Source organism: Accipiter gentilis, chromosome 24, assembly GCF_929443795.1.
Source record: "Accipiter gentilis chromosome 24, bAccGen1.1, whole genome shotgun sequence".
Classification (NCBI taxonomy): Eukaryota; Metazoa; Chordata; class Aves; order Accipitriformes; family Accipitridae; genus Astur; species Astur gentilis.
The window spans coordinates 16429792-16456192 of record NC_064903.1 but is presented as its reverse complement, the minus strand read 5'-3'; the positions used below and the strand labels follow the sequence as shown (position 1 = coordinate 16456192).

Below are 26401 nucleotides of genomic sequence, written 5' to 3'. Positions count from 1 at the left end.
CCCCCCCCGCCTTTTTCTTTTTTTCCCCTTTTGGAGGAAGGTGATGTTGGCAGCACACCATGAGCAGCCCTGACGCAGCCATGTGCAAAGCCCGAGGAGGTGCCTGCCTGCAAAGGAACATTTTGCTGCTATTTCAGAGCTCTCCTTCTGCCTCATCTCTGGGCTCAGGAAGCTGCTGGGTGGGCAGTGGAAGATGCTGGGACACGAGACTGGACTCACACTGTTACTTTGCAGATTTTAAATTCCAAAAAGCCATCTCACTGTCTCCCCTTTGTCACCCTTTCAATAACATCGGGCCAGAACAAGTCGGAGCATTTGTCTCCCAGAAAGCAAGACAGATAGTCCTGGAGAGGAGCATCACACAGGGAGGCTGCAGCAGAGGTAGGGACTGGGTTCACACCCTTCCCCTAAAACTCATAGAAGCAGGCTGGAGTCCAAGCTGGCAGGAATCGCGCTCTATGGGGACCAAGGTCTGGAAACACTGCCTTGCCAAGGTCAGGAGACGGCCACGTCCTGCTGACAACTACGCCAAGGGTTGTGTTTGTACCGGTTCAAGTAAATGAAACAAATAAACAGTTGGGAAACATGGAAACTATGTGAGCCACGGCCAGCTTTGCAGAGCTTTATCAAGCAAGTGGGTTTTATTTAGAAGAAATGCAATTGCACAGAGTCCAGGGCAAATGGTATCAAAACGTTCCTGATCTTGGGTTTAGGGTTGCTTTCAGCCAGAACACGTGATCGTGAGCATATGGCTCAGGGAGTAACATAAGCTTGTGCTCCCATGTAACGCATGATGCGCTAACAGGAGACACACATTTATCACAGCAGCTTTGGAGCTCCACAGACAAATTAACACTACGCCTGACAGTCCCAGGAGCTGGGCTGTGCAGGCAGGCAGGCCAACTTCTACCTGCCTCGTGCCATCTCGTGGACCAAAAAGTCCCTCTCGTACATAGGCTGGGGCATGAATTTTCTTCCAGCTCTTACAGGAGCTTTCTGCCTTCAGTGGTGTCACCCCTACCCTGATCCAGACCCCGGAAAGGCACCTCTATCCCCCTTGCCTGCAATGGGGATGCAAGCACTGACCACGTTGTGCCAAGAAATGTGCTGGCTGTTCATGATCTCTGCTCACCCGTCTCACCATGCCGAGAGCTCTCGTCAGCCAGACCGTCTCCTACAACCCTCCCACGGGAGCAGCCCACCCAGGGGCTGGTGCACGAGAGCTCCAAAAGCCACCAGTCTGTGGCAGAGTGGGGCCCCGTGGCAGTAGCAGCCGTGCTGGGGCCACCAGATCATTTTTCCAGATCGGAGCAAATGTCCATGGATACTTCAGAGTTCTGCTGCCCTGGGGAAGAAGCACTTAGTATCCTACTGCTGCTCCCCTAAGCGGTCCTGTCCCCTCTCACAGAAGGCAGACAGAACAGAAATTTGTTGCGCTCCATAACAAAAATAAATCTTCTAAAGCCTGGCTGGCAGCAGATCATGGGTTTGGAGATGTTTATCTCCTTAATAACCTGTTCACCCTCCGGCTGCACCACATCCCCACAGCTTAATTTTCCAGAGCTTCCAGGTATATTAACCCTGGCCTGTCTTTGCTGTCTGGAAAACAGGGAAGTCATGAAACTAAGGACACACTGGGTATATGGAAAAACCACGACGACTCCTCGCTCTTCCTTGGGGCCTTTATTTTAGTGCATGCTGCATAGTTTCCCTGTGCGAGCTGCGCAGCAGCTGTTGAGCACACAGGAGGGATTCACATCAGCGGTAGAACCACGCTACAGCAATGCAAAACTCTGTGCTCAGGGTAAGCTCTCAACAAACTAACCAGTAAAACCGTAAGCGCTCTGCCTTTGTGCTTCTTTTCACAGCGGTGTGCTTAAAACGACAGTGGTACACACAGCTGTTTTAGCTGGGAAGTTGTTTGAACACAGTTTCTTTGGCTGTGCCTTTACACCAGGCTACAGTGTCTCCAAGCGAACAGCCTGGTCAAATGTCTCCTGTTTAATCCCAGCAGAATCACGCACCCTGAGGACATGCACTGATCCAAACCCCATTTCAGCTTGACTCTGGGGCCACAGAAGGGGATTTAGAAAACAGAGGAAAGGTAGGGACAGGCTGAAGCTATTCTCTGGCCCAGGCTGACATCCATGTGCAGAGGACGTTCTGCTGGAGAGAAGCAGGTGAGAAGAGTCAGCGCAGGCTGCTGGGGAGAGGGGTAAGTGCAGTACACGCTCATCCTTAAATAGCCTAGAGGACCCTCAATAAAAATAAGAGCTCAAGAAAAATCCACCAATACTTCCAGAAACTAATCCTCCTCTAAGCAAGGTGTCCCTCTCCCACCAGCCCTGGCAGGGTGCTGTCTAAATGTAGCTCCCTGATGGATTTGGCTACAGCTTGAGGGCAGCTGGCCAGACCTGTGGCCTTCTCGAGTATCAGGGTATTTGGCACAAAGACCCACTGGAATTCAACCCTAACATTTACCTGACCACAGAGGTGCCAGTTAGCCACTTGTCCCCAGAGAGCATCTGCTGCTTTTCAAAAGCAGCTCCTCAGACCTTGGACAACTATGCCTTCCATCTTTCAAAGACCTCAGATATTTGGGCCCCACCGGCTTCCACGCACCTCAAGTCAAACCGACACCGTGCTGTGGAGCAGTCACGGGACTGTCCCAGCCAGCGGTCAGGGCTCTCCGCACCCTGCAGCATGGCAAGCTTTGGGATGGAAAAGGTACGGACCTAAGAAGTGCTACTCCACAGAAGCTATTGCATTAATGCAACCCACTGTCTCTCCCGTCGGTTCCTGTCTCCCATCTCCCCGAGGCTGGTTTCTCCCAGTTCAGTCGAGCTACATACCACAAGGCAGTGTCGCAGTGGTTTGCACAGCAAATGGAACCGAAGCACTCAGCGAAAGGACCTGAAGCATAGCTGATAAGTAAAGCACTTAGCACAGGATATGTGTTAATGTCTCTGGGGAATATGTTTAAATGCGATAAACCACCAAGGAAGAACTTGAAGTGCGGTCTCTAAAAACAATCAGGGAAACTGTACTTAAACCTTACGGATTATCCCACCACTTGGAAAAGAAGATTAGGATGAAGGTGTTAACCCTCTGCCCTACGCACGAGCTGCATATTCTGTGGCAATATGAAAGGAAAAGAGCAATTGCTTTTTGACTCTTCATCAGTTTTATTTTTCTTAGCAGGCTGAGTACGTACAGCCCCCACACTGCCAGGCCTTGGCTACACCTGCCTATTTCGGCTCAGAACCTGGCATCCTCTGGTCCGTCACCTGAGTTACTATTCTCAGCATTCCTCTATGCAATGTCGCATGGTTTGCTATAAATACCAGGGAATACCCTTAAAAGAAGGGTCCCATTAATCTGAAATGCAAAGCGACACTCAGGACTGCACCTCAAGGTCACTGGCACACTGTGCTGGACAACAAACATTTGCGACGTCAAAGGAAAGAAAGAAATAATTTGCAGGTCATTTTTGCTGGGAGGGCTGGCAGTAACAAGTGGAGAGCTGTGCTCTCCCATTGCCAGGCTGGGGCACGTGCGAGTCTCATACTCTATAATTCAAAAATTAGACTGTTGATAAAATGGAAGCTTCTTTATTTAGAACAAGAACAGCTCCAAGTTCCTCAGGCGGTTGGTTGCCAAAAGCATTCCCTACGGTCCTATTGCCACCATGTCTGAGCACATCCCAATCACTATTAAATCTTCACAGTTCCCCAGGGAAGTAGGGATGTGCTGTTAAAAAAACCCACACTGCTCCAGCCCTGCAAACTCTTCCCTCAGGGCTTCCTTTTGCACTTAATACAGAGCTCAGCTAATGCTAACAAGGCTCCCAGCGTGCACAGCACCACTGCCTAGAGTAAGGCTGAGCACTTAGGCAGAGTTTAAGCAGTGAATTCCAAACCTTTCAAGACTAACCAAATCAGCTAAAGCAAAAGAATCCTGTTTAATAGCTAACTCGCTGCGTGGCTGCCTTAAGCTTTGACCTCTGAGACTCCTCAATTATGTTCCCAGCTATGCACGGATCTGCCCCCACCTCAGTAGCTGGATGCCCTTCCCGTGCCCAGGTGCCCCCAGGAACCAAACGTGAGCCTGTCTCCTGCTGGGGAGGATTCACCCCCCTGGGGCGGGCACTACGGTACCCCACTGTAGCTGTCCCGGAGAGTGGGGCTCCCTGTGGGGTGCAGGAGCGGACACTATAACTTGTTGGTGGCAGCACTCCAACTGCAGCATCTGCTCGGAGGACACTTCAGCATTTTATATTACAGCACAACATCAAATCCATGCGTCCTTGCCCCAGACAACACCTCCCTGGGGAAGATGAGAAAGAAAACAAAGATACGGCTGGGAATATAACGAAAGGATGCTACAGCATCGGTCAGTCTTGTGGGCAGAAGTTAAAAAATGTCTTCTTGCATTTTAATTGAATGGATTGCTCTTTTTAAACACCTTTGAGATGTTTAAAAATGATACCACAGAAGTCAGATTTTACTCAGAAAGGTACCTTGCATAACGTATATCTGCATCACACAAGCAAATCCTAAGTAGTTACATGCCACGCAAGAAGCCTCATGCTCGTGCCTTGTCCTGGGAGGCTGAGCGTGAAGTTGAACAGCATGCTGTGACTTTCCTCCCAGTTTTGTAGAGGCTTTACGTTCCCAACCGTGTCTCATGAGCACCACTGTCCCCTGGCTCCTGGTGTGTGGCAGCTCAGTTTGATGCCCATGGGAGCTGTGCCCCACACTTGACACCCTCTCCCCAGGCATGTCCACCCCTTGGGCTATGTCTCATCAAGAGATGCAATGGCACTGCCATTGTACGTTGTGATGTACGGCCGTAAATACTTGTTGGACACACACATAAACATGGTTAGCTTCTAAGAATCAGATAACCTTTTAGAAATCGCAATGAGCTTTCAGCTGTCTGGAATTGGAGGGCTAAAGGAGATTAATCACAGATGGGAAGACACAACACAACTGCATGCCATGGGGGCCGTGCAAAACATACTCTCAAGATTCCTGTCAGTGTTAATGGGAAGGAAAAGTTAACATTTTCCTATCACTGGTGAGGTTCAGCCTGTTTGATCTACAAGACAAACACAGGGAAGAGGGAGTAACCACAAACTTCCCACCAGAGCAGTGCAAACCATCTGGGTTTACACACTGGGCTCCTGCGTGCTCCCCTCTGCTATGGGTTTCCCCTGCTCACTGCAATAACAGCCATAGCAAGCTTGCTGCAAGAAGCAGCAGCATCCCACATTTTCACCTAGTCTTCCTCAAATAACAGCTGAGCCCCAGCCTTCCCACAGCAGCAGATACGCAAGCACTTACCATCCAAAGCATTTTACAAAACAGATGAAACCACCACCACCACCGTGCTGCCAGCACCAGTCCCCCACACTGGTTATAAACCGGTTTACCATCATTAGTTACAGCTGCAGATCGCCTCGGTTTAAGAGTGCATTCAAATGCGTTATTTTCCTGGTTCAGGAGCCTGTTGGCAATACCTTCCTCCCCGTTTACCAGAAATTGCGTACACAGAGGGCTTCTCCCACAACGCCCAGCAGCACATCCACTTTACCTGTGTGCCTGTGGAAAGCCATGATTAGCAGCCCAAAGTCACCAGCAGCCCCTTAGGTAACAGAGTTCACAGTCTCTTGGCCGATTAGGAGCTGCCCCGTTTGATAACATACATTTAAACGGAGGCTATTAATATGGACGGGACTCCTACCAGATGTCCACTCCCCTCCCCAGAGATCACAACCTTAATCCCTCTTGAAAATTCTTACCATTTTAGGTGATCCAAGGGAGAAGAATAGGATCCAGAGACCTCTAGGTCTCTGTAGGCAACATGTAAATACCTGCCTGGCTACTCAGCACCCAAATTAGTCCCAAAGGCAGAGTGTGCCTCAGGAACTTGACCCCATGCTAGTACTATTTGGCCTTGGCTTTAGAGGTAGATTGTGTCTCGTAACAGTCCTCAGCTAAATTACAGACCCAACGTTAATTCTGCACTGCCGCTGGTGAAGGGACGAGGTGGCTCACAGCCCCACGGGGGCCGGAGGGGCTGTGGTCCCAGGAACCAGCAAAAGGCTGTCCCCTGGCTGTAGGGCCCAGAAAGGACACGGGCTGTACCCCTGGGGACTGAGCTGACAGCCCACAGAAGTAATAGAATATACCTTCACGGGGGAGGTTAGACTTGCCTTCAACATGAGGGTCACGCTGAAGTTTTACTGCCAGTGAAACTACTGTACCTGGTCCTCCTCCAGTTTTTACCCTAAGGAAGCTCGAGGCATTAACTCTTCAAAGCGAGCAAGTCCCTGAACAGCAGCACTTGGAAAACAAGGTTTCATGACGATGGGGCTTCTCCAGCATCTAACAGCATGGCTGGGCTCGTTCACCAGCACGTGGCTTATAGCGGGCACTGGCTCGTGCCTCTGTCCTCTTTACTCGGGCGTCCCCAAAGCTCCCTGGAAGACCGTGGCTCCAACCGACCTATTTCCACCCAAGTCACGACAGGGAGCAGAGGGAGCCGGGGTTCGGGGCTGGCTCCTGCGGGGACGCGCAGGCTGCGGCAGCTCCATGGCCACGCACTCCCTCCAGATTATGCAATTGGCGGCGGCACACGGTCAGGGCCAGCGGCCAGGGACACCCAGCTGCTAATCCCGCCTCCGCACTGGCCGTGGGAAAGTCAGTTAACCTCCCTGACGGCCACTGGGAAGAGCCAATGTTTATCATTCCTTCCACAGAGCCCATCGTGGTGGTGTCTGGCCTCTGAACGGCAATCGGCATCTTCAGCCCGAGCAGCTCTGCTACAGCCAGGAACCAGGAACATCTCCGCTTCCCTCTTGCAGAGCTCCCCAGAGCTCCTCGACCACACACGCGTGGCAGGGCGCGCACAGCCTCCAGCCCCAGGCTTGGTGAGCCCCCGAGCCTTCATACCCATCTTAGGGCCCCCAGGCAGCACACATGCAAGGTCACCATCTCACCAGCATCCTGACATCTCCAAGTTTCCATCGTGGCCTGGAAAAGGCCACACCTGACAGCATGCCGTCCCGAAAGAGCACAGCATGGATCCACTTGTGTAGCAGATTGAGGCTGGGAAACATGCTAAAATACTAGCACGCTGAAACACTTCGGGTAGGAAAAACCCAACGTTATTCTGCCCCAGCTCATCTATAAACTCAAGCAAATTGTTTGCATAATTTAGATGGTAACAGGAACCCTAACAACTGGTATTTTCCTGTGCTAATCTTGCTGCATGCAGTGTAATATTTACAGACGTGAGTTCATTTTTGGCAATGCATGTAGAGTTTGCACCATTAACCATTCTCATTCCTTTCTAGTTCCCTACACAAAGCGCTGGCACCCTCCCGCCAGGCAGTCATTTCCTACTTCCCCCAGAATACCTTCGTATTTCAATTAGAAATGGTAACCTTTGCTCCCCATCCTAAAAGGCGGAACGGCATTGCACAGCAATGTCAGCAGCTGCCACTTCCCACCCCAGAGGCGGCTGCAATTCAGCAGCGGTTTGACAGTATTGCAGAGGCATGCAGAGAGTAGGGATGGACACTTGGCCATCAAAATGTTTCACGTGCACAAATGCATGTGTGTTTGCAGCATGACAACAGGCATGGGCTGGAGGAGATGGCAGGGAGAAAGCTTGGCCAAAAAACAGGAGGAAGACCCAGCCCTGCTGATGCCCATGAAGCTTTACCATGAAACTCCCTGGAGCAGCATTTCATGGCACAGCTCACTCTGCGAAGCCTACGGTGATCCCCCAGAGCGGTCCGTAATAAAAAGGCCATTTTGTTTGAATTCGTGGCCTCCCAGGTCAGTGCAGCAGGGACAGGCCGAGGAACAACCCTGGCTGAGAAGACAGGGCTGCTCTTGGTTTCTTGGCTGGTTTTAGCCATATGACCTTGGACAATTCCCATCTCCTCCCCAAGCCCCTTTTTGTCCCCACAATCCCAGGTAATTAAACAGCCTGTTTCGGCAAGGTATAGCACAAGTACCAAGGAGGAACGTAGTCGCCCTGTGAAACATGGCAGGGAGCAGAAACCTCCAGGAAAGAGAGGGTGCCCCAGAACGGAGGTGTGGAGGTGTGTATCTGCACCCTTTTCTGCTAGCCAGGCACCATGCACCTGCGGGTCCCAGAGGACAGTGCGCTACAAACACGTCGATGAGTGCACGGCAAGGGCATGCAGGCTTGGGCTTTCATGTTTTTAACGCTAAACCTGTCCTGTAGGTCTTCAAGACTCCAGGGAGCTGGTCTGGACACGCTGATCCCACCGCGCAGGTCTGACTGCAAAGCAGCGTGGCTGGGACATAGTGTCATCCACTTGGATAGACAAATGATTCACATTGTGGTTTCCAGAGTATTTTCTTGCCCTAACAATCCTGCCAGAAAAGGTCTAGGAGTCTCAGCTTGCTCACACATCCTGCTGTCACTCAAGGGGCAGAAAGTCCTAAATAGAGCCAGTAAACCCAGGCATTGATGAACTGTTAGTCACCATCATCAAAGAAAGAAGCAGGCAGCAGTAAATACGAGCAGGAGGGAAGCACCTGTCCATCTCTTAGGGTAACGCTGTACCTTCTGCTTCCATACACACTGCATAGCAATGCACATTAAAGCTGCATAGAAAAGCACACAGCCATTCACTGGGCTCCCCACAAAACGTGAGCCCCATATTCCTCCCTGTCCTTCCTGTCGTGCAGGCAGGTGCTGGACTAACTCCATGGTCTCACTCCAGCTGGAGGCTGGTGCTGTGCTAGCACAGGACCAGCACGGTCCCGTCGGCCAGGGCTGCGGCAGGCAGCATGGGGGTTAGAGCTCCGCATCCAGGTTGCTCCCGTCCACCCTCTGCACAAACACTTCCTTCAAGTAACACCACAGCAGATTCAGGGTTTTTTTAATTTTAAATCTATCTTAGGTTGCACGCAATGTGTGTTCTCGCACAGCAGAGAGCACACCTTCTGCCCAGCCTACTGCAGACCCCAGTGAAACTTCCCTGGGCTCTCGTGAGGCAGACGCTAAACAAAATCATTTTTGTAAAACTTTTTTTTTTTTTTTTTTTTTACTATAAAGACAGAGTTTGCTGGAAGCCAACCAATAAAGGAGTTGGGCTTAAGAGGACACAAATACAGCGCTCTCCAAGAAAAAGCCCACCTTTGCACTTGTGGCTGGTCCATCAGTGGGATGGAGGAGGCAGCAGCCCCACTGCCACAGAAACGCCGAGCAGGTTTGGGATCCAGGACTGACAGCTGGGGCTGATCCAGCTCTCCAAGGACTCAGAATGCAGTGTGCTTCCTGCTCCCAGCACTGGCTCCAGACTGGTGAAAAGCACTGCACAGCAGTGTTTGCAGACTGGCCGGAGAGGGCTGCCAGGGAATGACCTCTGCCGGGGACCCCGCGTGCCACCCACAATCACACCTGAACCAAAATGGGACGTTTCTACCTAGTCCTTTCAAACAGCCAGTTCAGTTAAAAACTGAACAGTTTCTCTCTGAAGTGTCACAAAAATCCTTCAGAAGACTCAAACCTGGCTCAGCTCTCCCGTTCTGCGTACAAGGATGCGCCTCCGCACCCCTGAAGCATCCTGCAGGAATTCACGTGAACATGCGACAGAGACACCCTGGTTCACACGGGACCGACCCGCATCCAGAGCAAAACCAGCAAGGACATCGCTGCAGAGACAGAAGGGATGAACGTACCAGCCATCAGGCAAGCCCCATGCCCTCAGGCCACCAGCTCGGAGGGGACAGCAGAGAAGGAAGCGGGCAAGGGCACACAGGGTGTTTTCCTTTCTTCCTTGCTGAACTCCAGCCCACAGCTGGGTCAAATCTGTGTGCTGAGCCTTTCAGTGCCAAGGGAATCTCTTAGGATCAGCTGCGGAGGTTGGGATAGAGGAACTGGGAATAGATTTATAAGGAAGCAGACACAGACTGGGTAACCCTTCATGAACTCAGATGTGGTGTGAGTAGAAACGAAAGGGGGAAAAGAAGGCAGGATAAGAAGAGAGAAAAAAAATAAGGATGAGGGTGTAGTAACAGACAGGAAAGAACGGTCAAGAGATAACAGCGCTGGAAATAAAGGCATCTGAAAAATAGCAAAACTGGGAAGAGATATAAACCGGGTTTTTCCCATCTGCCTCCATCCACAGGCTGGACTCTTTCCAGGACTATTCCGATGGCAGCTCCAAATTTATTTCCCTGCTACCATCTGCTCTGCAGCTCCCCTCCACACACGCTTCTGACTGGCACTTCTTCCCATCACCTGTTGCTGACACGGCAGACCTCTGGCTGCTGCTGAAAGCCAAGTGACACCAAGGCCTGGGGAGAGTGTCTGCGCATAAATCAAGAGCTGCTTTGTAGACCCAAAGCTTTGTTCAGCTCCTGTCCCCCCTCCTGGCTATGTCAGGGTTGGAGAAGAGAAGCTGCAGCGCGGTGGGGCGCAGGCACCATACAGAACCATGGCAGCAGCCCCAGGACATATAGGCTCCAGGGAGGACTGCGGGGAGAAGAGGCTGCAGCGGTATTAGGTGCTGCAAAGGGTTGGCTTCGAATCAAAGTCCGTTTCTTCCTATCCCTGCTCTCTCCTCCCTGTGGCTCTTTGCTGTATTACAGGTAAGATGTCAAAACTATGTTCCACCAGCAAGGATGCTGAGTGCCTGCTGTGGTCCTACAGTTAGATTTAGACCTTCAGTACAAGCTCAAAAAGGGACAGGCCCAAAAAGCTGAAGCTGGTTTTTTAAAATCTCTTAGACAAATGTATTAGTCTTAAATCCACTAGGTTAAACCCAGGCCATGTTTCTCTTTCCTGCTGTGTCTTCCACGTCCTTCTGCCTCAAATCAGTCTGCAGAGGGGAGCTGCGAGTGGCTGGGAGGCTCAGCAGGCTGCCCGCAACCACCTACCATGAATTGCAAGGTGAAAACAACAGGTCTGAACGTGCCCGGACATCAGCCAGCCCTAAGGGGACGCAAAGTCTGCCTTCCTTTGCTCCTCTTGGGAGAAAGATCCACGTTTAGTGCCAAGACCGGTCTGATTCAGATGCCTTGTAAGAGCATTAAGCCCATAACTGGGCTAAAAAGCCTCAAACACAACATTCACCTCTTCCTTCCCAGCAGCCTTGTAGCTGCGTCGCGCACAGATGCACCCAGCATCTTCAACGCGCTGCAGCCAAACGTGACGTCCTCCTCATAGGTCGCCTGCCCCGAGACGAGCAGAAATCAGCTGGTTCTTGCAAGTTCATTGACCACAAAAGCACCCACTGAGGGTGCAGGAATAAGGCATCCAGCTTTTGCCAGGGAAGATGAGCCCAGCAGGCACAGGGGAAGCAGCCTGGGTGTCCACTCACACAGGAGCGGTGGGGAAGGTCCCCAGGTTAGCATCTCAGGACCCCAGCAGTGCCACGCTCTCACCCACACTGGGCAGGCCCCTGCGTTCGAAGCTCCCATGAGGAGCTCTGGGGTTTCTGCTCACCGCAACGCCCAGAGCTTTGGCTGCAGCTATGCAGCGTTGTGCCCTCAACGGTGGTAGGGCCATGATGCCTCTCGGTTACCAACAGCATTTTCACCAGGGCTGATGTGGTCCTCGGAGGAACCCTCCCCGGGGCCAAGCAAGCTGCACCACAACTCGGTTATTCCCCAAGTTATTACCCCATAGCTTCATGCTTAGGACAGCGGAGCTCCTTAGGGTAATCTTGGCCAAATGCAGGGGTCTGTCTTTGTGCAAGTTGAGATGGAGTCACATGGAGGAGGAATGACCAGTGGAGTCAAACAGGAGGCAAAGGTTTGCCAGTCACAGCTTTCCCCCCATGGCTTATCCCTGGCTTCAGAGCTGAGAAAAGTAACTTAAGTTGCTGTCAAATAAATACCACACTGATCCCAGCCAGGCAGCACGGCAGTCTTTTCCAGGAAAGATGAGGTCTGATGAACGTTCACAGCAATATAATCCTACCATACCCACACAATAAATGCTCATGTCAGGGCTTCACGAGGTTGTTAGAAAGCCATCACTGAAATAATATTTCACAACCTCCATTACGTTCTCTGCACTCCTAATTGCTTTCAATTACTTCTCACAGGCAGCTGGCTGAGCGATGCTCTCCCCCAGTGAAGTTAAACAGCTCACTGTGGAGAGCACGGAAGGAAGTTCAACTATTAGTTTGTATCACTGCTTGAAAGCTGGGTCGTTCACCTTCCCTGGAAATCTACCCACTACAAGTCAGAAATTAGCAGCTACCCAGACATCAGCTACAACACACATGCTCTCCAGCATCCCCCACATGGGTCTCCAGTAGCCCTGCCATCCTCCTGTGTTCCTTCAACAGGACCTGGCAGCAAGAAAGACTTGCAAGGTGGGCACTGCAGGCTATCCCCGAGCTCTTCCTCTGAAGGCTGGGAACGCTTTTGGTGCGATGTTTTCTAGCAAAACATCATGTTCCTGGGAAGCTGCTGGGCAGATGGTTCTGCAGACCTCTTTCCTCTGCCCCCACAGCACAGTGGACGAAGTCAAAACCCCACACAAGCGATGCTCTGCAAGACCAAGGAGCCTTGGTGTTTCCTCTTGAAGAGCTTTATTTTCAGGGGAGGAGAAGAAAGGGCTGTTTGTGAACGGACTGTGATTCTGGCAAAAAATCCTCCAGAAATTCAGCACGTGGGAGACACTGAGGATAGAAAACTTTAGCTCAGGTAGTCAGAGAAGGGTAAAGCAAAAGCTTCTCGGAAGAGGGCTGGGCAGAAACACGCTGCCTGGCTAAGGGTGAAGACAGGCCACCATTTCAATGAGAAGGACATGCCCTTCCGAGCATTGGCATGCCGGTTGGGAAGACTCCCTGGCATCCAGCGCACCATCAAAGCGCTGCCTGAACTTGGCACAGGCCCCAGGGCCATGCCCTGAGCACTGATTTAAGCTGACAGGAGCCAGCCCTGGCGTATGGGTTTAGCAGGACAACCAGCCCCTTACCCTGGGTACGGGACAGTCGCCTCGAGCAAGATTAGCATTTGGCTATCTACACCTTCAGTTGTTAGACAGTGCTAGTGGCTGAAAGGACCAAATGACCCTTGTTATGTGGCCATTTTAAAAATAACCTTTCCCAAAGCCCCACGGAGCATAACCCTGTGTCCGTCTCGGCTCCAAGAGCCAAAGGAGATCGGCTTGCAGGGCTGATGGGTATTTTTGGGCACTCTGACTAATTGTCAGGACATATGCTGGGCATTCTTTACAAGCAAAAACAAAGCTGCAAAGTCTCCTCCAGTGAGGCCTATGGGGTTGGATTAGTCATAAAAGTTATTCTCAGAAACCTCTGCTTTGGGAGGGTTTGATTTAACTTCCAGCTTCAGAAGACCGCATTTTAAAATGGAAGAAGGCATCAACTTCCTCACACCCTAACACTTACAACGAAGGCTCAGCCAGGCGGCACCACGTTGCACCAACAACAACGAGGGCAGGAGAAGTGAAAACCCTTCACCTTGGAGTGGCTTCAAATTCACAACTGCTTTTTTGGCACCGCATCACATGGGCACTTGCTGGCCGTGCCAGGGTATGTGCTCCAGGACAAGCCAAGGAGAAGACACCCACCGGAGAGGGTGAGGAGGCCCACAAGCACCCACTCACTTGTTAGATGGAGCCGTGGTACAGCCTTCTAAGACACCTTGCTCTGGTCCTGCGTAAACACGCCTTTCCTCTGCTGAAACAGATGCCACTTAACTTTCCCCTTTGCCCAGGCTTAGTCCGAGGCCAGAGTTCACTTCGGCCACTATTCACGTTAATATTGCACAAATCGGCCCATCAAGCCTCTGGTTAAAGCCCTGTTCGTTTAACGACCACACATCACGCTGCTCAGCCAGGCTCTTTGCCTCTCTCCTTTTGCAGGGAAGTTGGAGCCCTTGCCAGACTAGGAGACCACTCACACTGATCCTACTGAACTTGCGTTGGCTGTTCTATTCCCAACTGACCTCCAAGAGGCTAAGGACTCCGGCAAAACCAGAGAAGTCGACCAGACTTCCAGAAGAGCCCAGAGCCCTGATAAAGGAGTATTTTGCCAGCCGTGTCCCTCTTACTCCCTCCACACTCAGGAGCAAGAGACTCCCAGCTCAGCAACTCCGGAGCCTCGATGCACCGCAGCAAAATGTGAAGTCCTCCTCAGAGGCCGCGTGCACTGAGAGGAGCAGAGATTGGCTGGTTCTTGCAAGTTCATTTGCCACCAAAAAAAAAATTATTTTAAAAGCAACCTGTTTTGTTGGTTGTTTGTTGGGGTTTTGTTGTTGTTGTTGCAGTTCCTTGCTGCTGCTCCTCCCAGGGCACCTTTCACCAATCTGAGCACCTCAACAGCATCTCACTCATATGCCAGCTTGAGCCAGCACTCATCCAGCTCAGTTTCTCTATGCTTACTAGGACCGCAAATAAAGCGCCTGCGTGCCACATCTCCACAACACCCTGGGACACACAAGCCCAGAACAGCCCACATTTCCCCACCACCACGCAAGGCCTGGGTGCGCTCTGCCTTTCAGGCCAGAAGCTGTTTTGATGCGTTGAGCCCCACTGCTGTCTCACCCCATGCCGCTGGGCCACGCGCTTGTGCTTTCCCCCTGCTCTGGCATATATCAAACCTTGCTCTTTTCATTCAGCAGAAACACTGCACCAAAAGCACACACATCTCAGGGTGACAAGAGCTCTCTAAAGTCTTCACCAGTCCTTTCTGCATATTTTTCCCCCCGAGCTGCACAGCAATTTCCACTGAGGATAGGAGTTGTCAATTCAATTTCTAATAATGGCATTAAAATGTATGAGCCATTTCTCTGGAGTCAGGGATAATATTTTCAAAGTGCCTGTGTAATACAGGAATGTAAATCTCATTTTCCATAAAGTGATAAGGATCCCAGGTCTCCCTGGAAATCATGTCAGATCAGAGCTGGGCAAGGTCTATACTAAAAAGCATTCTCCATGGGGTCAGTTAGAAAACATTGCTTTGCCTTTTTTTTTTTTTTTTTTTTTTTTTTTATAAAAAGGGGAACAAATATCTTTAAATCTTTCATCAGAGTTAAGATTCAATTTCAGCCAAAACCAGAGATACCCAGCCCAGAAAGGCTTTCAGTCCATAGGCAGGTGCCCAGCCCTGGTTTAGAGCATCCCAGCTGAGTGTCCTCATCTGCAGGATGGAGGCTGTTTCAGAGGTGGGGGTCAGGGGAATTCTCCTCCCCCAGTGCCCTCCCATTCTAGTTTTTGAGTAACTGAGCAAAATTTCAGTTGCTTTTGTGTCTTTGGAAATACTAAGATCAGTAGACTAGTACTTGGCAAGAGACAGTTCAGCCCAAAGCAGTATGGAGAGGCAAAGTTATTTAAGCTGCTAAATTTAATTTGCCTCCCATTTGCTGAAACAGCAAATAGCTTCATCCTCCACGTCCACAGGGACGGGCCAGGGTGCTCGGAGGCAAGGGAAGGGCCCCTCTCCTCTCCCATGCTCCCACTGAGGGTCTCATAGCACTACTGCACGTTACAGCATTTCTACCAGTGCTCACTCCTGGAGCAATGGGCAAAGTCTATGGGCTGTTACATTTATTAAACACAAACCTTAGATTAAGAAAAATAAGGTACTTAGAAGAGTGCTTGATTTTAAACATAGAAATAAACCAGCTGGAGTTGGTACAACCACTTATGTGTTTGATTAAGCCATCCTCTGCTCTGTGGCTGGATCCAAGCCCAAAAAATGATTTTGTTTTCTTTTTCAAGCAGCAATGAGACAATAAATTCAGGGACAACTAGTAACACTGTCTGCAAAGAGAAACAACCCTTCTCAATACAATTGCTGCTAGCTGTCAAACTACTGCCCAAATCAAACTATTAGAGGATCAGCTCCATGTGACAAAAAAGCAGCACTAATTGCACACAAGTGCCAGAGAAAACTGTCAAAAAGCTAAAGCAGATGTGAAACAGTGGCTTGCTTGCTTATAAAACCAGCTTGTGCAGCCACATAGCATGGGAGCCCACAAGAACCCATGTCCCGCTAGGAATGCTGCAGGACAATGGGGAAAGGGTGAGGCTTCCAAATCATTGAGGACTTTTCCTGCAACAGCAAGGACTTTACTGTCCCTTTGATAAAGCTACACCTCTTGGGCCAAATTGTCTTCTCAGCTGTGCTAGAGTAAGCTCAGCAGCAAGCCTTGCCTGATTTATGCCAATGTTGAGCAAAGTTAGACTTGGTCCTGGCCAAGTCCAGGATATGCAAAGTACAGCAGTGGTTTTAGTTGCCCAGAGACGGCCAAAAAGCAAACATGCCTTGATACCAAGTAGGTGAAACACTGGGGTGGGGACATGCTGCGGGGGGAGGACATGGGGAAGAGAGAGAGTGCACTCCTGCAGGGATGCCTGTCCCACTCCCAAATGCTAATGCCCACTGCTCAGCCCCACAATAAAAAGGTGACATAAAGGACTATCAAATACCACATGCAAACAATTCACCCAAATCTCACTTAGTTATAACTCCTCACGCTAAAATCGCTTTCTTCCAAAAGCCAACCCAACTCCAAGTATTAGGGTTTCGTGAAGCCCTTCCCTAGAGCTGATGGCTGAATGCACTGGTGGCTGTGACAGAGCTGCCCGTGATGCTGAGGGACTCGGTCATGTCACCAAAGTATTTCCCACATGGCTCCAGAAAAGAGCTGGACGAAATCCACCCACAGGCCTGGAAGGGACTTGTAAAAACACAGGGACAGATCGCTTCATGCTTGCAAAATTATAATGAAAGACTTCCAAAATACAAAAATACCCCTGCTGAAACCAGTGCCTTTTTTATAGATGCAACCTTCATCCCTTGCTCCAGAAAGCCGCGAGGTTAATCCTAAAAAAAGATTGTGTTTTTGCACCATGTGACTATGTTCATGGATTACATTAGGGCTCAGCTTTTGTCTGCATTCATGCTGCTGATAATTGTTATGTTTTCCTTCACTGGTAACTGTGTCTCAAAAGATTTGGCGAAATCCATCAGCGGGCCTCTGGTAAGTGGCTTATGCATTGCTCCATCAAGACAGCTGTCAGGCGATATGCTGATGTGTTTCTACATTATTTCATGTATTTGATAACTCAGCAATGGGGAGCAAAAACCAAGAAAAGGGAACCGCAGAGACCAGTGCCACACCTTTGTCAGCCTCTCCCCTGCAGCACCCTAGTGCAGAGGGACAGGCAGTACATCCTCCTACAGACAGACTTTTTTAGTTAAAAATTGAATTTATTCAGAAAATATGCATTCATTGAATGCAAGTACACCTGGAAACATCTCCACCTTAGCAGAGAAAGGTGCAGGATGCTATCGGAGCCTTGCCTGGACCCCTTCTGGCTTGGCCGTCAGAGACCAAGTGCAGCACAGCCTCCTTGTCCTGCCTTTCCGACCGGCACGGCCAGCAGCCCTGCGAGAGTCCCCTCCAACCCCAGCCTCCATCACCCAGGTCTCGGCTCTGCATCAGAGAGCAAAAAACCCCATCTCTCTGCTTGCAGCAGCTGTTCCCACACTGCCCGCTGTACCCCTGGCAGAGGTGACCCCAGTGGCTGTCCAAGCGCAGGTCCTCCTGACACCTAGTGTCGCCTGGGGCTTATTCCTGGGAGAAACTGCAGGGACAGGCAGATACAGAAAGCTGCCAAACCCTGCCACTAGCATCAGCCCTCCAAAAGTCAAGTCCTGATCTACGTAAACCGGGGACTTTTTCCGGGTGAAATAACGGCAGAGCCCAAATTTTCAAGCTCCTGCCCCAGGTATGTTGCAGAAGAGGGCGAGGGTTTTCCAAATCCTTGCTCCAGCCCTGGGAGCAGCAGCAGGGGACAGGCTCTGCCCGTCAGACACACACGTCTAACTAGCTGTTTAAAACTAGCCCTTATCTACAAGGCAAGCATCTCCGTTTTCCCCACAATTCTTGCACAGGGAGAGGTTTCCAAGATATAGGAGATGGCGGAGGAGGCCACCTCTGCGGCACCTTGACCCATCCCGAGGGCTCTCCAGCCCACGGTCCCACCAGGAACGTCATTGCCAGGTTTCCAGGAATTCTAAAAGCCCAGGCTCGGCAACCGGCCTCATGCACCATCCCCTGCCCGATCACATTTACAGGGCAAAAGCTCTCTGGCAAAACAGCTCGCACAGCATCCAAATGTCAGTGGAGCAGACAGCGTTACTGGCGCTGGCTCCCTTTCCATCCGGCTGCTCCAGCTCAAGCACCGACGCTGCTCAGAGGATGAGCTCATCGCTATTTCAGGTTGAATTTGCACTTGGCAATCTCCCTGGTAACCAAAACAAATTACTCATTGGTTTATAACAGATTTATTAGTTGTTTGTTTCAGTGTCTAGTGAAGTACACAGAAAGCTGCATCACGTTATAGCACCAACACGGCCCGGGGTACGAGCGTGGAGAGGACGGTATGTACGGCCATTGCTATGGAGATGGGCTGCGTTAGCACCGGAGGTCAGAGGGAAAGCTGACTTCGGGCCTGACTCCAGCGACATGAAACTGCAAAAAGGAGGTGTGGGGCACGGCCGTCGCTTACGCACACCGCGGGTGCCCCTGCATGGCAGCCTCCTGCCACCCCAGACACCACAGGGGTGTTTTCCTCCCCTAGCACATCAGAGTAACCAGGGAGATGCTGTTTGCAATCCTCTCCAGCCAGAAGTCAAACAATCTTTCCCTGAAACAGGTATCGGGAGGGTCTGATGCTACCATATCCACTAACACCAGCCATCATCAGCTTCGTTCCGCATGTCAGGACTATGAGGACATGGCCACTTCTAGGTCTTCCTGCTTGTTTATGTTCTTGGGCAGGAATTTCCTCCCATTCATCATCACATGCATCACCACGAAAGGCACTCAGAAGCAGGACTAACCCCAGGGTATTTGCCTGCTCTGATCTGCAATGGAGAGTGCTTGGAAGAGATCAGCAGTGTCTCTTTTTCTGTCACACCTAGACTCGAGCCAAGATACAGCTCAGAAGTTGTCCAAATCACCTCTTATGTTTAACAAAGCGTTTGGGGTTTGGTTTTTTTTGCTGAATGTGTTTTTGCAAGAAAGAGAAGATCTACCCTGACCAGCTCAATCCAGCAAGCTGAAGTGTTGGTCAAGATATGTAATCCATGGCTAAGCCTCCAGTCCAGCCTTCTGAAATGAAAACAGGCAGGTTGAGTCCCCTACCCACTGCAAGAAACCCGTCCCACCAGAGAGTCGGATCCAGAGTCAAAGTCTCCACCTTCAGCTAAAAATCATTATGGTGATAATGGTATAAGAGAGAAGGGAATATTACAGTGAGAGGTGGATGACATGCTCGTGCATCCAACAAAGCAAATCCAGACAGAACTAAACAGATTTGCATCCCCACCGAGTGCCTTTGTGCTGCTGTGGGGTGAACGTGGGCTGCTCTCCTGTCCTGCTCCGATGCTGTCACACAGGCCTTTTCCAGAGGCAGCACTGAAATATGCTATATATCAAGTGGCATTTACGTGGCAGGCTGTCCCAGAAGGGAAGTATGACCAGCTTTCAGTCGGCAGAGCAGGGGTAGGTAGGAAACAGTATTTGTACGTGTTGAGTGAAACATATAGCTGTGTGTATTTTTAAAGGGAGATGAGACCAGAGAGAGAATGAGTCTTGCACCTTTGACTGCTCATTGCTGCCTCTTCTACAGTCATGTCAGAAGCAAGACCGGATCAAGACAATGCTTAGAGCTCACCAGGGAATTTTAAAGTGGAAGCAAATCAGTAGGAATTACTCAGATTTCCAAATGAGGACCACACACCCTTGTGCTTCTAGAGGTGCCGTCTGCATTTGCATTCCCTCAAACCACCAACTGCCCTGTGGTTAATGCTGTACTAAAGAGTAGGACACGGTGCCAGGCCCCCAGGATGCTTTTAGGATCTTAACACCGCCTCCGCAGGCTGTTCATCTGAACAGGCGTCAGCCAGAACAATTTATCCGGCCCATCCACTGGATTAGGTAAATCACACTAGAAAAATCTCTGTAGTACCCAGCAGCAGCGCAAGAGCACACAGCTGTCCCAGGGCAGCGTGTCTTCTGGGACGCTGGCAGTCCTGGGGATGGCACACCTACAGGGTATTTTAAAGAACTCTTTGCTATGTCAGTTCAATGAGAAGAGGGGCAAACCAAGAGGCATAGAACAAAGTGGAAAAGGCTCGAGTCTCCAGAGATGAGATTATAAGACAGAAGCTGGAAAGGCAGGCAGGCAGTGCCTCAGATGTGACTAATTCCAAACCTTTGCTCCAAAGTTTATTATAGAAAAGAGCAGATAAGAAAGGCGGCTGATGGTAACAACTGCCAGGGGCAGCCAGTCCCAAATTAAACAAATAGCAAATGCCTTGAAAGTAGCCTGCCAAGTCAGAATGGTTCCCACAACTTGGGGCATTTCTTTAAAAGAAAGTACATTATTTTCTCCCACCCCAGCACCCTATCAGCAGTGGGGGAGCTATATTTAGGGTGGTTTCATAGTTACTCTTAAGGGGATCTTTGGTCAGAGACCACCGGAAGCACAAGAAAACTGAATATTCCCAAATGAAGGCATTGGGGAAGAGCTGGGAGCCAATTCCCTGCAGGAAAGCCAACCAGCAACCACTGTGGGCTGGACCAGCCATGGGTTTAGCATGATGAACCCCTTCTATTTTTCTTAGCAAAGAAAGGCACGTCCAGCACACTGGTTCATAAGACAGAGTTTTGGAGGATTGAGTGGATTTTGCACTGTCTCTGGCCAAGCAAAACAGCGGAGAGCAATTCTTGCTCTGCCAGAAGCTTTAAGTCCTCTGCTACTCACACACCGGTGTAACACAAGAACCTTCACATACTGGGGCAGCTGCTTCAGCATTAAAGCTAGCTTGAAGCAAAATAGATGGATTATAGATCTCTGTACCAACCGTGCCTCCCACCAGGAGTCCCTCGGCATATCTAGCACATGCAATTGCATGTTAACAGCGGTCTCTTAAACCCATCATTTCAGTAGACAGACACCACTGGAGCCAGCTGTCATTTGATTTGAAGCTTCCCCTATCTCAAAGCATCGCAAAGCATGAAGGTCTCTGATGGCTTGAAGACAAGTGGGAGGATTTTCCAGGAGGGAAAGCTTTTTTTTTTTTTTTTTTTTTAGCTATTTCTCCTGTTCTTCCTTCCCATCTACATCACTGAAGAGGTATCAGAACAGACTCATTTCACTGTAGTTCTGCAGTTCAACAAGTAAACTGGCTCTGAAACATTTTGGTCCAAATTATTAAACTTCAAGCTATACCTGTCAGGCAGCTTCCCGTGAGGCAGATTTTAGTCTCCTCTTTTCCACTCTGCTCTGGTTTCCTCTTTCTAGGGGTGGAAATATGTTAGAAACAAGGAAGCCGAAAAGCCGCCCTGCACTGCTTGTTCCCAGCAGGAATAATTTTTTTCTGTTCTTCATTAGAGGTCTGGGTGACAACTGGTATTCTGCATTTGATCCCAAGAGACCACAAATGCAGTCATGTCACACCACTTTTAATCCCTCACCGTTAACAGCTGTTAACTGCCTACTCGCTTGCCAAACAGCCAGCTCTGCCGAGCAGGAGGAAGAGACATGCATCCCAAATTATATCAATCACTAGGATCACCTCAAGGAATAAAAAAAGATCAGGCACATCTGTGGAATGAGTGGGTCTTCTGAAAACACCAATCTGAGGTCAAGAGGTTTTGAATTTCCTATTTACAAAAATAATGCAATTCTGCATCCAAACCAAAATTGTAACTCTGCCTTCAAGTTTCCAGTCAAGCGCACAGAAAAATACCAGTCCTTCCACCCTGGGCTGCAGCTCCATCACTGTCGGGAACCCTGTCCTGCCTCTCCAACCTTTTCCAGGGCACTCTAATTCAGCCTTTTTGGAAGGAGTGCCTCCTCAGGACCTTGTCTATCCCATTCCAGCATGGCTATAATGCAATCCTTGCCCTGCTTTCAAATACCTCCAAAGCCCTAAATGTCATTTTAGCCTTGTCCTGCCATAGGACGCAAACCCTATTTGCATTCTCTTCAGAGAGGTGAAAAAGCTGGAAAAGGACAAGAGCATCCATCTCTCCGTCTACCCCTCCCCTAGACAACACTGTGCTCTCTTGCTCCAACAGCAGGAATTTGCTCTGGCAGCATTCTTGGCACCACACACTCCTGAATCACTCTGAAAGGATCAAGGGCCAAATCCTGCTTCAGTACATGCTGCAGGGACACGCAGGGAGGGTGAAGGCTGCCTCGCCAAGAAGGCTTTTTTGTGGCTTTCCACATACCAGCTTGGAGCAGAGCAAAGCCTTTGCGGGAAATACTTCAAGCAGCAAAACGAGTCGATCTCTGGTAAGAGATTTTTGGCTAGGGGCCTGGGGAGGGTGAGCATGTGGTATGCACACAGCACCTGCATCCCCTGGGACTAAGGGTAAGAAGCTGGGACAGGGCTCCGTTTTCCTGCCACCCTTCCCCTCTTTTTGTTTTCCCTGCCTGTTTTGCGGGGCTCAGCAGCACCCACCCACGGGCTCCCTCCCTGCACGTAGACCTCATTTTAGACCAAATGTGTGGCTACCACTAGACACTGCAGGACTACTTCCCTGCACCGAGCAACTCGTAATCCTTCAAGGGATTTTATTCCACCAAATCACACATTTTTTCAGAGCCCAAGTTTCCACAGTATTTTTGCCGAGTCTGCAGGCTCCCTTCGGACACTGGCGAAGGGTTAGCAAGGAGAAATGCTCATCACAGACCAGCCTCAGCCTCTCAGCTCCGATTCATTCCCACAGAAGCCAACTGGGGTGACTTCCCCAGAGCTGGCTCTGGGCTGCCTATCTACAAAAAGCTCCAGTCAAAGCACATCAGGGAGTCAAGACATGCTGGGTTATATCCTGTCTCTGAACCCCAGGAAAGCCCCAGTGCCTTTGCTCTGACACCCAGCCAAGGGGCTGCAAACAGAGTTTTTACTGGACCCAGGGGTAAAAGAACTGAAGCCAGAATATATGGCACAGTCCTTCTAAAAACCATGCTGCAGAAGTGGAAGCATGAGTTCATCTGAATACCATTTAATACTTTAGAGTACTAGTGTCTCAAGAGCCATCTGCTTAAAACTCCTCTCCAAATCAGGGTATCTAAGTGAAACATGAGGTCTTTTTCTTCCTCCCACACTCCCTCTGCCAAAATCAGACATGAAACACACTGATCTCAGACATTTCTGCTTTGTTACTCTCCCTGTCTGCATCTTCCATAATAGAGAAATTTAAACAAAAAAAAGAAGAGATCCCAATTAATCAAGCTGAAGTCAATTTGACTTACGATGCATTTTTTATTATAAAATCACAGGTCAGTTGTGGGAATGTTTATTGTGTAGACATTATTTCCATTACCTTTTCAAGGAAAAGTGATTCTACATAGCTAAAGTTACAGAATCGCATCTGAAATCTCAGCTTTGCTACGTTCGCACTCCTACACGCAGAGCGCAAGGTGATGATGGCTGGGGACCACGAGGGTGAGAGGCAGGCACCGGCTGCGTGGCTTAGCATACCCAAAGCCTGAGCAAACTTTGGACATTGCTGGTGGTGAGGCTTACCTTGCTGCATTTAATGCCACTAGGACTTCAGGTCTAAGTAGCACCATGAAAAGGGAAAGCGCTAAACATAGGCTGGACCGGATCATCTCATCAGCAAAGATCAGCAGAATTTTCCAAGGTTCTTTAAGGAATTGACACCTAAATCCCCCCAGGGCATCCCCTGGAGCAGGAATAAACTTCAAAGGACATCATTCACACAGGCTGCTGCTCTGCTGAGGGGACAATATTATTCCTGGCTCGCATCATTAGTTTTCTCCACTGAAGCACTGGAAGTTTCAGCCACGTCCCAGTTCCCACCCAGTGCTAGGAGCTGTATGTACTGACAACAAGTACGTGTTTCCAAGATGGAGATGGGAAGGTGATGACAGCTGTGGTACCCAAACTGCACTAAAAGAGCACAAGTTTCCACCAGCACGCACAAAGCACGGAAAGGGCCATGGGACGTCCTATAACACAGAACTACCCTCTCTTCACATAGATATTACACAAAGGGAAGTAAATTGCTTCTTGGGGGCACGGAAGGCAGTTACTTAAAGCTTTTGTTATATCCTAGTGCAATGGGTATAGTCTGCAAGTCATACTGACAGGATATGGGCTTAGATCAGAGATAAAGCGCATCCCACAGCATCATTCCCCTATTCGTGGACCAAACAGGGACCTGACAGGGCTCCCACCAGCTGCTTCGTACCATACATCTAGATTTTCCATTCATGGTACAGCCTGATGGAAAGGCTGCTTCCAAAATAAAGGCCAGCCAAGATAGGCTAGAGAGTGTTTATTTTCAAGTGTTTGAGTACCCTAAACATTGCTTCCTTTTGAACAGCTGCCATTATTTACATCCAGGCAGAGAATTATACCAACATATGTGGAGGCAAGCCACCGTTTACAGCAGGGAATAACTTCTCCTGTTAGAAACATGTCAAGACCCCAATCCTACAGACCTTTCCCAGCCAAAACTCCCCAAGAGCAGGGCAAGTCAGAAACCAGCTGTAAAACCCCAGCCCTGAACTGGTTCCTCAGAGCCACAGTCCAAAATCTGAGCAATTAACTTCCTTTTGCACTGAGCTCTTGGGGGGTTTTTTTGCACTTGTGGTGTTAGCTCCAAAGCACCTAACCCACATTTTTCTAGCAGGTATTAGTCAAGAATGAATTTTTATATACTGAGCCCTTTAAGGAGAAATTAAGAACTGGTTTGTATTAAAAAAAATGCTTGGAGGGGGAGTAAGAAAAGAGGTGGGTGTTGTCACTGAAGTGAAGTAGGTAGGTGCTTTTATCATTAAAAAAAGAAAGATTAAGTTTTAAAGCCTTATTTGGTTTCTTGATCATCTATTTGCTTAGTACATCATGGCTTAAGAATTTAATCAGTTTCCTTTCAGAAGTTTTTTTGTTGTTGTTTTTAAAAAACACTCTTCCTCTCAAAACAAGGTAAAAGACTAATTGGTAGGTGGATTGTTTTAATCTCCCTCCCCCCGCCGCCCCCCCCCCCCCCCCTTTCATATGCTAGAGTTCAGTGATTTAAAAAGCAGCCACATCCATTTCTAAACTACAGACTAGCTCCTGCTTACACAATACAAACTGGACCAGAGTCACACGGCATTAACTTATCTTTTGCCTAGCTGCTAAAGAAAAGATAAATGACAGAAACACCCATCTTGCAAACACATGGGCAAATAGTTTCACTCATGCAAGTGATTCCACCAATCTAGAGAGATATGGAGGTGCAGCATCTGTGTAAAGATAAAGGTGTTTGCATTCACATGGGGACAGCTGCAAGTCTGGCTTGTCAGAAACTCTGGGACTACCTGATATTCCATAATATAGAAAGAAAGAGGAAGATGTGATAATTATCAGGTAAAAGCTTGCATTTCCATATTCCCCAATTCTGTTACTGCCAGCTTGCTCCCACGATTCCGAGGGTATCAGTCCTCACTTTCTGAGAGCATCACATCACCTGAGAGCCCACGAAACAGCCACTGCTTTAGCTGTTTCCTCCCCAGCTGTCATTAAAAGCTTCAAACGGGCACATCTCATCACCTGCCTAGGAAAACACGCAGCTGACAGCTCTCACACAGCTCTGTACCACTGCAAACACTTCCTAAACACCCACTCTGCTGGGAAGCAAAGAGAAAAGTTATATTTATACCCAAGTGGCTGCCTGTATTTGCAAAGCCACCACCTTCCAGGAGAGAATACGTGTATCAGAAGAAGAGGCGGCAAGAGAAATCAGAAGCAAGAATTTAGATAAATCTCACCCCCAAAACACCACATAAAACAGAGGCACTTTCTGAGGTTAACTCAGTAATCCACGAAGAAACTGCTTGCTAGAAAAGAGCGGTTTAGAAGTACATTATACACCCACAGGCTTTCCCCCAGCCCTGCTCTCACAAACCCTTCCCCAGCAGAGCAGTCGCAAGGCAGAGAAAAGACCCAGCGCAAGCCCTGAAATCCAAATATCTGCGAAGCGTGGGATGCCGAAACGCTCCCTCGCCCTGCTCGGCGAGGTGATGCTCGAGAGGGAGAGACGGAGGCATGTGCTTACTGGCTGCCGGAGAGCCTGGGAGCTGCTGCGAGGCGGCTGCTGCCTGGAGGAGGGAAGGGATGGAAGGGATGGACTGAACTCTGCGGGCGGCCGTGCACAGCACCTCGGCAGCGGGACGGATGCGGGAGCGCTTCGGTCCAGGGCTGTGCCTCCAGCCTTGTGGAGGGAGCACGGCTGGGCTGGGGTGTCCAGCTGGCGGGACAGCGGCTGCTTTGACACTTATAGCGGGGAGGCGCGTTGCAAAAAAAATAAATAATAAATTAGTCCAGCCAATAGCA

At 49.7% G+C, this 26401-nt stretch overlaps 1 protein-coding gene across 3 annotated transcripts in view; it reads right to left on the bottom strand.

Moving 5' to 3' along the window:
* Positions 1–26314, bottom strand: part of FHL1 (four and a half LIM domains 1) — a 34935-nt gene extending 8621 nt beyond the window's left edge. For 2 of the 3 annotated variants that reach the window (XM_049827331.1, XM_049827332.1), the window contains exon 1: positions 5596–5691. In XM_049827331.1, coding sequence (XP_049683288.1) covers positions 5596–5617 — 22 coding nt within the window. In that variant the 5' untranslated portion in view covers positions 5618–5691. Of the gene's footprint in view, positions 1–5595; positions 5692–26123 lie in introns of those variants that run through there. The other variant, XM_049827334.1, reaches the window with a different exon arrangement.
* Positions 26315–26401: the final 87 nt, after the last annotated feature.